We start from the raw sequence: 14,239 nt of genomic DNA on the forward strand, positions 1-14,239 counted from the left end.
TTTTCTGGCTTTCTAACTATGCGACAAGAACCGTTACAAAATCATCCAAGACAGTCGTTATCTTTTATGTGTGAAAAAAGCTTGTACTAACAGTGAAATTGACAATTCTCCATTCAGAAAACAACAGAATATAATATGTAATCTGATGGATGAAACCTTGGCTTCCTATTGGTTATAGATAATATAGAGTTAAACATAAGAGAGAACTATTAACAAATCCTGAAAGAGAGAATGTGACAAGTGAGTATGGCAAGAGGTGTCTGATTTTCTATTTGATGGCTCTATAACAAAACAAAATTAAATACTATAAATATTATGGTTTGTCTGAGCAATGATGATTTTATTAGTGGGTAATTTACGTTGAAGTTCAATCATATTGGAGGGGTAGTGAATAAAAGAAGAGGAGATGCCTAGAGAAAATGTGTCACATGTGTCACACTATGGGTAAATTCAGGATTTTTTAAATATTGCCTTATAAAATTAAGAACTTAAAACATATATATACTATTAAAATATATATATATTATTAGCTAAGATTTTATGCTATACTAATTGGTATAAATAAAAAGTAGATTAATAAAATTTTGAATATAAGTCACTAAAACCTTGTGACATGCAGAGTAAAGGATGCCCATGGCGATAAGGTTAACAAATACATTGTTTTTAATATTCCAGTTGTCATTGGATAGTATAGTACTGAAAAATGTTTAAGTGCTTCTAGAGTTTACCTACTTTACACAATTGGCAAAGACACATGCATTTACAACTCCTTTTCGTCCAGCTTTGTTGCACGCTGTGACGTACTCAGCATACAGATCGTTCCTTGCCACTGAGTGACCCAAGCTAATTTCGTACCTATTCACCAACCTAGGATGATAAAAACAAGGTGTTAAGATCTTAAAAAATACAGTGCATGTGAAAACAGAGCAACTAAAAGTATCTAAGAACATTTTAAAGAAAGAAGCATAAAAAAAAGACAATGTTTAACTTAATCCTCTGTATACATACATATTGACAATACTCCTAATAAGAAACATCTCTGATGCTACACATAGTTATGTGTACAACAACATTAATATATCAGATTGAGAAAAAATAATGAGACTTATCTGTTGTATATTTTAGACAGTTTTAGATTTCAATGAACAAAGTGTTTCTTATATGTACGTCAGATGCTAATTTGATTCAGATAATGAAATTAATGTTCAATTCCATTTATCTGATGAAAAGAAAAAAACATTATGGGGTATTTAATAAATTGATAGAATATTAAGTTGTTTCATTTTTATCCTTTTGTACTGTGTTTCACTCCAACAAAATAAGCTTTTTCGAAACTTCTTAGACCGCACTAAGACGCTGAGGAATTGAATTAGTATTTAATCATGAAATGCTCTTGTAATCTTACATAATCACAAATGATTAGTAAACAAAATAATGTTTTACCTATTTCTCATAAAAATGATTTTTAGAAAAGTTTTTGTTTCCATACAAGATTTGTAAGATTCAAAAAGAAAAGTTTACAATATATCAAAATACTGTAAAGAATCATTATAACACATTATAATTCTTTTTATTTCAACCACTGGTATATTTTCAAATTTTTCTCTATTCACAAATGTAAATAAGAAAAAAATAATTCAATTATATAAACAGCATGACTACCATGAATGGATGCATGTATGTTTTTATTTAACTTCATACTGAAGGTCACATAAGAGATTCGTATATCTAGCTAGTTTAAGATAATCTTGAGAAGTCAGTGTAAACTAGCTTTATTGTGTTTGTTATTTATTAAAAATCTATTTCAATGGTCTAGTATCTTCTGTCTCAGGTACTTCAATAGTAACCTAGTAATGGAGTGGTTTGTTCGTTTTAATTATGCCATCTATGAACATAGTAATATATAAATTATAAACCTGACTACAGATTTTTTTATTTGCAAAATAATTTATGACAGCTAAATAAATCAAATAAAAAAGCCAAAAGCTAAACTTTTGAAACATTGCATATAATTAATCCATCCAAAAATATACACATGAATATAATCATATACAATATAACAACATAGTATCTCACTAACAATGTAATTATACACAATACCAACACATATAATATCACGAAGACAGAGATACTAATACAAATATGTTTCAACAGAGTATCTCACAAACATTATCCACACTGGTAATATAATCACACACACCACCACCACACATGTAGTATCATGGTACCAAAAATATTAAATAAATGCTTAAATCGCTATATACATGTTTATGGAATGAATCAAATATCACTATTTCAATGAATATTCATCTAAGTAAGTAAGTGACTTTTTCCAGACAAGCATACAGAAAAAATGATGAACCTTATTGCTCTAATTCTTTCACAGAACCATTCCGTCTGGAGTCCCAATGATTCCTTTCTAGTGCCGAAAAGGATAATAGTATACATATATATATATATATATACTCTGCTTTGGGCATATAATTAGATTTGAGAGTAGGTTGGTAGAGATTCTGATAAGCAATAAAATCGAATTGGGTATACACATGCCCCACACAAAAATATATGTATTAAAAAGGAAACAAAGAAGTATAATGAACTTTTTTAAATTTATAAAGACAAGTAGAGATCGATATATAAGTAACCTAGCTAGCTATAGTAATATAGAAAGTTTTAACACAACAAAATGTATTGAAATAAGAAAGTCAAAACTACAAAAACTGAGTTACATAAAATTTAAAAGTTTTATCCCTACTTTGGCTAAGATTAACATATTTACAGTAATTTGCCAAAGTAGAAATAATGTTTTTTTAATTTTAAGTAGTTCAGTTTTTGTACTTTTGACTTTCTTGTTTCAATACTTTTTGTAGCATTAAAACTTTCTATATTACTATAGCTAGCTAGGTTATGTATATATATCAATCCTTACTTCTCTTTATAAAATATAATTTTTTTATTATTCTTGTATTAATATATTTAGACAGAGTACCTCACAAACAATATCCATATCAGTAAATTAATCACACTCAACAATATCTCACATATAGTGTCATGACCTCAAAAATACTAATACAAATACATTTCAAATGTCTCACAAGCAATACTTACCAATTGCATGCAAATGACTCAGAATCCACTTCTGACAAAGGTTGTGTTCTTGACTCTGTTTGATTTGATGTTACAGATGATGCTTCAGAGTGTCATATTAAAAGAAAGCTCGGTAAAATATCCATAGCCACATTTATACCAATATTACAAAAACTTACACTCAAAATGAGTCATTACACATATATTAAAAACCAATTTAAAATGCTATACATAAAGATATTGCAATCTTAAAAAACTGTTAAAAGAATCCTATGCATCAAATATGATCTTATAGCCCTAAATGTTTAGAATAATAACATTAAATCTCAAACTTTACTCTTAAAAAAATAATTAATACAATTAAACTTGTGCTTTAACTAATATATTAAATTAATAAAAAAAAGAAGTATTAATTATATTCAAAACAAATAATATCAAATACAAAGGAACACCTTTTTACCATCAATATGTTGGAAATGTGATAATGTAAAGTAAAGCTACCATTTTTTTATTAATCAAAGTTTTGCACTGTCAACAACAAGAAAATATACCTCAAAGTCCAACACAGACTGATCCCTGTAAGGAAAAGCAAGCATGAGTGTCTGAAGGGTTTTGTTCAGAGTGTATAATATCCTTAAAGCTGTATGGCATTACTTGAATGTACAGATACACACAAAAAAAGCTTTTCTTTTTGAATATTACAAAAATTATATTGAAAGTATTATCATTATATTTGTAAAATACTTAGCAATTTTATTACCTGCATGTGAAGGAGTTCCAGGACGAGAAACAGTCTTCTGAGAAACAGGTTCATTCACTGTTTCAAATGTCTCAACCAGCTTGAAGTTTTTGTGTGTACTTGCTTTACAGTTCTCTGGGTCAAATGTTAGCAGGTCTACCAAAATTGCTTTTACAAAAAACATCAACAATTATGTTATAACATGTACAAATCATAACCACAATTACTATTTAATATAATAAAGTATACCCTTTATCACTCCTAAAAAAACAACAACCAAAAAAACCTACAACGGTTCATATTAAAAACAAAAATTGAGATAGGATGTTAATATACAAAGTATGTTTTAAAAAAACACACATGTTGGAAAATGTATATGTAGCATCAGCATTAAATTGTAATTTTTGTATAATCAAAATATACTGTGCCAGTGGTATTATGGTATGCATGTTGCACCTGTAATTTACTTTTCACTCATATCAAGTTTTTATTACTCTTTAGTGATTTAAATATATTATATATTCGTGTTGCTTTCACAACATGTTTATTTCAACAATTTATCATACTTTTTATAAATACAATAAGCAATGATTAATCTCCTGCATGCATCAAATTTTAGGTAAACACTAAGGCAAAATAAAAATAAATACCCAACTATAATTACAAGTTAAATCATGACATATGAATATTTAATTCCCAAGCATTTAGCCACACTCTTCTATGTTATCAGTCGGTTAATGTTAACAGGAATGATTACTCCTACACAGAACTTGTTTTAAAGAAACAACTAATAACTACTTATTGTACATGAAAAATTAGTCCACATGAACATCAACTACATACTGTAAATTCCAGTTAAAGGCCTGTGAAACTGTACAATCATTCTTCACGGCCCGTACTCACCAATGCATTTGTGGACTCTGATGATTTTTTCACACGTCCTTTTACCTAAACCAGAGACTGCATACAATGCTTCAAGAGTATGGACAAGCAACATGATGTCCTGGATAGTTAGTAACATAAACATTCTTTCACAAACCTAAAGTTAACATAAAAATAAAATCCCAGCTTTAGTACTTGAGTCTAATCTTTTCATGTTATTAAGCTATATCTAGTATATGATTATTTTTCTCCAGAAAGTTGTTTAAAAAAGCTAATAATTTTTTATTTCACTGAGCAAACAATTATAATATTTTCTGTCACATGATTACTTGCAAGTGATTGCTGAAGAAAACATTTTTCATTAAGTAGAGATACTGGAAAATAGAGATTTTAGCCATTAACCCTTTCGAGATGGGTCATGGGTGAAAGGCCATGTCATCTCATTTGTTGACTCGCATTCAAAATTTTATTGAACTGCTATTTCATGAATTTAGGCCAATAAGTTTGGTATCAGACTGTAGATTATAATTCAAATTTTAGTACTATATATTACTCAATTTCTTGATTTAAAAGAAAATATTAAAAAAACACATATAAACAACAATTTTTGTGTGTCACATGGTATGTTGAATGCAGCACTGGTTCAAATTAGATGTTTGTGAAGTCAAAATACTAAGTCTATAGTTTTGAACAAATTAGAAACTCAAATTACTGATATTGACAAGCTACAATATAAAATAAGAACGTCGTATCTTTTCTATTTGCTAAGATATTGCTCATGTAATAAATCAAACACAGTGGCACCCTCCACCACTTTCCATTTTTGGAAATGCTCCCTTATATACACTTACTTCTATATATGACATGAATAACCAATCAAAAGCTCAATATGTCCCCCTAGTGGCTTTCTCAGCCATTTTAACAGACTTGGTGCCATTTCTTTCTTTTGAACCAATATTTCAACGAGGAAGAGTGTGTCTTTAGTCTGCTCGAAATTTCATATTTTTTTAGACTAAAATACATCTTAGTTACTAATCTTTATAAATTATAGTGGAATTCTATGGTATTAATGTAATGTAATGATTTTTAGTTATTCAAATGTATATACAAAACTTAAAAAAAATATTTTGTTTCATATCCTCCAAATGCAAAATTTTTAAAGGCTTAGTAACCTAAGTCAAGCAGCAACCAAGTACAAAGGTCATAACTAGAAGAGATAATTGTTTGCTTTACTTTTTTATTTACTGTTCTATGTTGTAAAAATATATGTCTGAGAACTTATTTCAAAATAGCAATAATCTATATACATATGTAATGCATAATAATTGGAATGTAACTGTATTTTACAAAATACTAGTCTACTAAAACACAGCTAAGACAAGTTACTTTGCACAGACCAAAGGTCAGTTTTATGCTACTGATACGATAACAGGAGTTCACGTGAGCCACATCATTTTAACTTCTGTATTGTTAGCCAGGCACGACTGAAAGGTCAATATAATAAAAATAATAAATATATATATAAATGTATAGTGTTATGAGATTGAAACTATTTAGTTTAAACATTTATGTTTTCGTGTTATAATTTGTGTTCATTGTAGAATGAAAAAGTATATTTTATATTTAAATTTCCTAATTTTTCATGGTGGTTACAAGATTGGTCAAATCGACCGAACCCGTACAGAGATTAATTACTAATAATAACAGATAAAATATAAAGTGTTTTCTTAAAAAACGTTTGATAACTATCTCGACATTATAAAAATTTTGCATGTGAAATTTCAAAATTTTCTGATGCATAAAAGTATTTTAATGAATATTACTTTGCATGATAGATAGGCAACATGTGAAAAGAAAAAAAAAGACATGAGAAAAACATTGCTTTACAAACCTTAAGACTTAATAAAAAAATTATATATTTTGCGTATGAAAGTATTGTAATGTTTACAGATAATCTGCCAAATTTCGTTAACATTTGCTTACTAATTTAAAAGTTATAGCATGAATACTATAACAAGCACAAAATGGTTATGAGATTGGTCCCAGGGACTAAGCTCGTGCTGAAATAGTATGAAATAACAAGTATGTTTATTCAGGAAATCACTGAAAAACTAAAGCTTTTGCTTGTTTGTCTTAGGGCCCGGCATGGCCAGGTGGTTAGGCCACTCGACTCACAATCTGCGGGTCGCAGGTTCGAATCCATGTCCCACCAAACATGCTCACCCTTTCAGCCGTGGGGGCATTATAATGTGACAATCAATCCCACTATTCCTTGGTAAAAGAGTAACTCAAAAGTTAGCAAGTGGTGGTGATGACTAGCTGCCTTCCCTCTAGTCTTTCACTATTAAATTAAGAATGCTGAGTGCAGATAGCCCTTGTGTAGCTTTGCGCAAAATCCAAAACAAACAAACTGTTTGTTTTAGAATTTTCATGCAAAGCTACATAACATCTATCTGTGCATTACCATCCCTACTGAACTGATACACTAGAGCTATTCAACAGCACCCATTGTCATCTTTTGGGCTACTCTCGTTTGACAGAATAGTTGGATTTGGCTGTCACTCTTATACCATACCCAAAGCCCCAAAATGCAGTGTTTTTGTGGCAACAGGACATGAACCATGACTTATAGCCATATGCCAACAATTAGGCCACACTCAGGTAAAAAAACTGAAATTAAGACTGCACACAATGTCACAAATACCTGCAAATAATCACTGCAAAAAAACCCTCAGCTAATCAAACAATTATATGTTTGTATTTTCAATTGCTGATAATAAAATGATTTTAAATATAAGTAACATAATTGAAAAAAAAATCAAAGTGTAATTTGAAATAAATTTTAGCAAAAATTAGAAACCAAGTGCTTAAAATAAATCTTATTAATAATATCTTTAAAATAAATTTTAAATTAAAAAAAAATTTCTGACAGAGCACCAACTTACTTCATATTGAAGCTCTGATGCAATCACTTCCTCGCTATTCTCAGATTGACATAATTTGGCTAGAATCTCCAGTGATCTAATGGTGATATGTCGATCTTGTGCCAAGATACCCTCGGTCACTGTCCGCCACATTAACCTCGACAATGGGTCCTTCTCTATGTCAAGAGAAACCTTGGAAGAAGAAAGAGCATTCTTTAACAGATCTACTTCTCTCTGTCTCTCTCAGATATCTTTCTTCAAGAAAGACAGAAACATTAAACCTTAAGTTGGAATCAATAAATATTAGTAAAATATAACTTGACAGTATAAACTGTTAATTATTTAGAGATTTGTTTGAGATGCTCATCCAAAGTATCACAACTGAAAGTCAGAATATATTATTCCTGACATTCACAGTATGTCAAAAATACATAACCCTGATGATATGGAATGATGGTATTTCTTTTGTATGTCAAAACTTCATAACACTGACAACTGAGAAATGCATCTCCACTGTAACAAGTATATTATCATTGACACTTATTTCACAAAGTTTTTTTCCATTGTGAAAAGTATATTATTTTAAACATCTGTCTAATGAAGACATCTCCACTGTAGCAAGTATATTATCATTGACACTTATTTCACAAATTTTTTTTCCATTGTGAGAAGTACATTATTTTAAACATCTGTCTGATGAAGACATCTCCACTGTAACAAGTATATTATCATTGACACTTATTTCACAAAGTTGTTTCCATTGTGAGAAGTACATTATTTTAACATCCTTCACATTTGAAGAATTCATCTTTTCTGTATGTAAGAAATACATTATCCTTGACACAGGCTGAAGACATTTCAACTGTATAACAGGGATAAGATGCATAACTCCAAGGCATCTGATACTGGTATTTTTACTGTATGTCAGGAATGATGTGCATTGGAGTGTGTTCCCAAAAAGTAAATTATTACTGATATCTGAGGATTCTATTTATTTGTATTCATCTGATGAAGTATCTTAATGTTAAGTCATGGATACATTACTCATCATCTGATGAAGGAAATCTATATTGACAACTATTACAGTCTATTTGTAGGCAAATCTGTATTTGTAATTGGGACAAAACTATTAAAGAAATACATCATCCTTTTTTAACAATAACGGTTAATGCATATTACTAAAAGTAAAACAATACACAGTACAATTATTGAAAAACATAATGTGTAAAAACTTCTATTTAACTAAGATGTTGATGATGTAACACACATATTACCTGTGAGGCAATATTTCCAAGTGTATCTAAGGCTATCTGTCTCAATCTGGTCCATTCACAGTGTACACAAAGCAAAAGCATCCTGAAATTAAGTCAAAACAATTAGAATACAGAATTATTATCCCATAAATTAAAGACAATTTATGTCTTTTTAAAAACTATGAAAAATAGCCATGTAGAATCTTCTATATTCACAACTTTTAAATACATACAGCAAATAAGTTTTTTAGCTGCGACATAGCGGCTCATAGAATGGCTGCGAGTTTTTGTTTTCTTCGTTTTTTCAAGTATAAACTTTTATCTCATAGCTCCGTCATCTCTTGACTGATTTTAGATCTAATTACAGTTTTGGACTCAGGAGGTCAAACCTTTCAATTGGTGTATTTGACTACACCCAAGGTCTCAGATTAACTTACTTTAATCCTGCCTAAAAGAATTTCAATTTGAGGATAGGCTGGTAGAGATTGTGATGAGCAATAAAATCTAATCAGGTATATGCGCACCCCACGCTTGCACAGAAATATAGCTAATAAAAAGGTCTCATTGATTAATTTACTATAATCCTGCCTAAAAGAATTTCAAGTGTCATGCCTATTAAGGATTACCACTTGTTATATCTTATGAATATGTTTTAACAGCAATGTAATGTGTATACTTCAAAGATATCCTACTAAATGAAAGCAGTGATAATAAGAGCTAGGTACTGTACTTTTTTGCTAGCAAACACACATCTTACTATAATGAACGTAACACGTATATACGAATCCATCTATGTATGTGACCGAAATAATAAATACAATGCAGCACAATCTACTGAATGACACTACAAACAAAATTTACTTTGGGTATTCAAGATTCAGACAATTACAAAAATAAACATGTTATGTGCAACAACCATTTGTTTATTACAGAACACAATCTGAAATAAAAGTACCCTCTTCACAACAACAAGACTTTCACTGGGACTGTACATGAGGTCTCTTCACAACAACAAGACTTTCACTGGGACTGTACATGAGGGTTTGATTATATCTTTACTGATGTAATTTGTAAATAAATTACTAAAAAAATTGAGTTCTTAAAAAAAACTTATTTTTTAAATAAAGGATACTTTTAATACATTACAATTTATATCTGCCAAAATCGAACACTTTTCCCATGCAGTATTTCCCAGAAAAATCCTTTTTAAGAAAAATGTTAACTTTTTCTAAATTTCTTTCAACGAGGTATGAATAATACAATTAGTAATTACTATCACAAACAGCCACCTGTAGAGTTGCATCTCTGCTAGTACTTATTAAGTCTTAGTACACTGCAGTACAGTACTGGAAAAATACACAGTTTATAATATCATAACAGGTGTTACACAGTATTCACTACATGTTGTTATTAACATGCAATATGATATAAAATCTCTTAAAATAATCAAATATACTGCTTTTGGGATACCTGAAATATATTATTTCACTATATCATTTATATTGTTTTCTTATTCAACAAGTATTCCTAAAATTTAAGCTTAAACAATATATTGTATTCTTATTATTTAATCAGGCTCTTTAACTCACATAAATAATATTAAACTTTCTTGAACTTAAAATGTCGAAACAGCAGTTGTAAATAAACAATATGTCAGTCAATAACTGAACTATTAAAACAGCATTCCGAAGATATAGGTTATATCATTTACATTAAGAGAAATAAGGTTAAGTTGTTTTTGTGCCTAAAAAAATGGGTCATTGCAAGGACAATTATACACCCAATTCCATCTTGGTAGGGGAGGGGGGGTTGATTAAGTGCAAATTTATAAAGGAAACACTCCTTTATATCTGTAACATCTTTCTGAACATCCACTTTCTACTTTCAATCCTTATGACCTGTCAAACATTTTTATTTTGGGGGGTGGGGAGAGGAGTAAGTTTTAATGTTGTTAATATTGAAACTTTGGAATATTTAGTCATAGATTAAATTTTCTTAAGAAATGCATTTTGTACAACACATGTAAGTTCCATATTACTTAAATTAAAAGAGCTCTGTATAGTACATATATATATGTAATTTAAAGCATGTTTTTACAATTTTCTGATTCATAAAATTTGATTTATCACAAGAATCAAACTTTAAAAACTACCTGATGCAGTTTGAGTTCGCTGCTAAAACAGAGATGTTATGCTCTTCAAAGGACAAGTTGTGCAGTATCAAAAGAATCTGTATCACAAATACATGATCATGTTATGCATAAATATCAATTCATAATATATAAAAAATACTTAAATTGTATCTCAAAAGTGCAGTTCTCTAAAAATTGATACAGAAACTTTACTTTTTTGATATATAGTGAACTTGGTGAACCATGAGGTTTTAGCTGTGTTCAAACACCACTAATAATCAGGCTGATGTTATATCAATAGTTCATTTACAAATAAACCACTAATAAGTCACAACAAGAACAGTGGAGTTACACATTTTGAACTACAATATATTTTTCCACAGATATTGACAATGAACCCTTTTAAGTTATTTATGTATACTTATGTAAGTGTGGTATATGAATACCATATACCATAATTTTCATAGTACAAATTTCATATCTACAGAAGTTTTAAGTTTTTCTAAGTTCAGACTTGGAAACAACTGAAGTTGGTCAAGGTGCTGGAATATTCCTTAACAGATGTGGTACTTTAAAAATATCATATTTTCTTTCTCTCTCTCTCTACACTTAGAAATTTCAACTGTTTACTGAAATTAAAAATAAATTTCAAATATACATGCTTAGAGATTTTCACCTACAGGACACTTGTCTTGTAGAGTACTGACCTTTAGTTTATGTGCTACTCACACACAGTCAAGACGTGTGTCCCACTTAGGTATTTATGGCAGACCTCATATCTGCTTTCTCTAGTTACATCATTTTGTATACATTTAGAAATACCTGTCAATAAAACTCTCCCTACTTTCACTTATGGGATCATCAACGATGTGGGTAATTAGTGCCTGCACTCTGAGATGGATGATGTTATTGTTTATGTATATGTATCATTATACTCAGTCTTGAATATCAAGAGACGTCTTGAAAATAGATACAGAACTCAAATCTCTCCTTCTATGACCAAATTTTCATGCATTCATCTATTATGACTTGTATTAATAAAGATATATATTACTATGTTTAACATTGTGCTCAATCTCTTTTCTTCAACTCATCACAAGCCAAATTTTCAGTTTTAATTCCACAATATACCTTTCCTTGCCATTCCTCCAGTTATCTGAGGCTACTGTTTCATGATACAGTTATATTATATCCTACTTTATCTGGAGTATATACAAGACTATTTAGAGACTGCAGAGGCAGATTCAGGAAGGGGGGTGTAAGGGTGCAAACCCCCCTTTTCAATGCAAAAAACAAAACTGAAGAAAAAAAGTAAAACATTAAATAATTATAATGAGAAAATAAAGATGCACGTGGAAAAAATATCATATCTAATTGTTTTCTGGGATCATTTATGCTCTAGACCACCCATAATGCATTGAAGATAGCCCTAAAGGATCTTGTCTTCAACAAACTAGGTCTTAAAATCTTTAGTTGTGAAAATCGGGTAAATGTGTGGATTATCCTTGAATTACTACAGGAGTAGCCTGAGCTCATTTTGTGTTTCAATAACTTATCTCTGATCAGAATTATAACATCAGCTTTATATTCTACTCCTCAACACCAATATAATTCTAGTCTGATACTTTTTTTTGTTTGCTTGAAATCTCCTCTTCAAGAAACTGTAATCTTCTTTAAGATGTAAAGTTCATTGCATTTCTATTTTCTTACCCTCAATACTCGTTGTCCTTCAATGTTATAAGTTCCCAGACTTTCTCCAAGATTAAAAAAACAGTCATCTGTAAGTGGACTCTTCCCTGAAATACAAATGTATCATTATCAGTTACTTTTCATAAATTTATGATTTTTAACATTGTAACATTTGTATTCTAAAGTTCAACTTCTAAGGTTAAAGGCCCCCTAGTAGCACAGCGGTATGTCTGCGGACTTACAATGCTAGAATCAGGGTTTCAATACCCATGGTGGGCAGAGCACAGATAGCCCACTGTGTAGCTTTGTGCTTAATTACAAACAAACAAAACAATATCTAAGGTAAAAAGAAGACACAATATTATTAAATATAAATACATATCTAATGCAAACAGTGTTATTTGGGAATAAAATACAATGAATACATGTATGACGATTTTCATATATATATATATTCTAAATCCAAAACTTTCATAATAAATTCAATTCTTAAGAAATTTGTATCAATATTATTAAATAATCATTATCTACAACAAAAATATTTTCAGTGTCTTTTACAAAATATTACACATGTGTACGCTACATAAATTTACAACCTAAGTACTTGGTTATACTATAAATATTTTAAAATCAATATATAAAAAAATCACATTTATTCACATCTCCTATCCTTTGCCAAATAATTCCTAAATTTTAGTTATCATAAAAAATATTCAATAAGAAGCTTCTTCAAACAAACATAACAATAAAACAGAAGGTCCGTTATGTAATACCAGATGGTACACATAGACAGAACTAATCAACCAAACAAACATAACAATAAACCAGGAGGTCCGTTATGTAATACCAGATGGCACATGTAGGAAGAACTAGTCAACCAAAGAAACATAACAATAAACCAGAAGGTCCATTATGTAATACCAGATGGTACACATAGACAGAACTAATCAGACAAACAAACATAACAATAAACCAGGATGTCCGTTATGTAATACTAGATGGTACACATAGACAGAACTAATCAACCAAACAAACATAATAAACCAGAAGGTTCGTTATGTAGTACCAGATGGTACATGTAGGAAGAACTAATCAAACAAACATAACAATAAACCAGAAGGTCCATTATGTAATACCAGATGTTACATGTAGGAAGAACTAATCAAACAAACATAACAATAAACCAGAAGGTCCATTATGTAATACCAGATAGTAGATATAGGAAGAACTAATCAAACAAACATAACAATAAACCAGAAGGTCCGATTATGTAATACCAGATGGTACATGTAGGAAGAACTAATCAAACAAACATAACAATAAACCAGAAGGTCCATTATGTAATACCAGATGTACATGTAGGAAGAACTAATCAAACAAACATAACAATAAACCAGAAGGTCCATTATGTAATACCAGATGTTACATGTAGGAAGAACTAATCAAACAAACATAACAATAAACCAGAAGGTCCATTATGTAATACCAGATGTTACATGTAGGAAGAACTAATCAAACAAACATAACAATAAAC

General features: G+C 29.9%; 1 protein-coding gene across 2 annotated transcripts in view; it reads right to left on the reverse strand.

The window, feature by feature from the left end:
* LOC106457261 (AT-rich interactive domain-containing protein 2-like) overlaps nucleotides 1-14,239 on the reverse strand; it is an 82,250-nt gene that overhangs the window by 23,975 nt on the left and 44,036 nt on the right. For both annotated transcript variants that reach the window (XM_022383106.1, XM_022383105.1), the window contains exons 7-14: nucleotides 12,727-12,812; nucleotides 11,038-11,114; nucleotides 8,907-8,988; nucleotides 7,654-7,824; nucleotides 4,730-4,865; nucleotides 3,848-3,994; nucleotides 3,109-3,190; nucleotides 733-867 (exon numbers count right to left, since the gene is read on the reverse strand). In XM_022383106.1, the coding sequence (XP_022238814.1) occupies nucleotides 733-867; nucleotides 3,109-3,190; nucleotides 3,848-3,994; nucleotides 4,730-4,865; nucleotides 7,654-7,824; nucleotides 8,907-8,988; nucleotides 11,038-11,114; nucleotides 12,727-12,812 (916 nt within the window). The remainder of the gene's footprint in view (nucleotides 1-732; nucleotides 868-3,108; nucleotides 3,191-3,847; nucleotides 3,995-4,729; nucleotides 4,866-7,653; nucleotides 7,825-8,906; nucleotides 8,989-11,037; nucleotides 11,115-12,726; nucleotides 12,813-14,239) is intronic.

The sequence above is a fragment of the Limulus polyphemus genome, unplaced genomic scaffold, assembly GCF_000517525.1.
Source record: "Limulus polyphemus unplaced genomic scaffold, Limulus_polyphemus-2.1.2 Scaffold309, whole genome shotgun sequence".
In the NCBI taxonomy this organism is placed as follows: domain Eukaryota; kingdom Metazoa; phylum Arthropoda; class Merostomata; order Xiphosura; family Limulidae; genus Limulus; species Limulus polyphemus.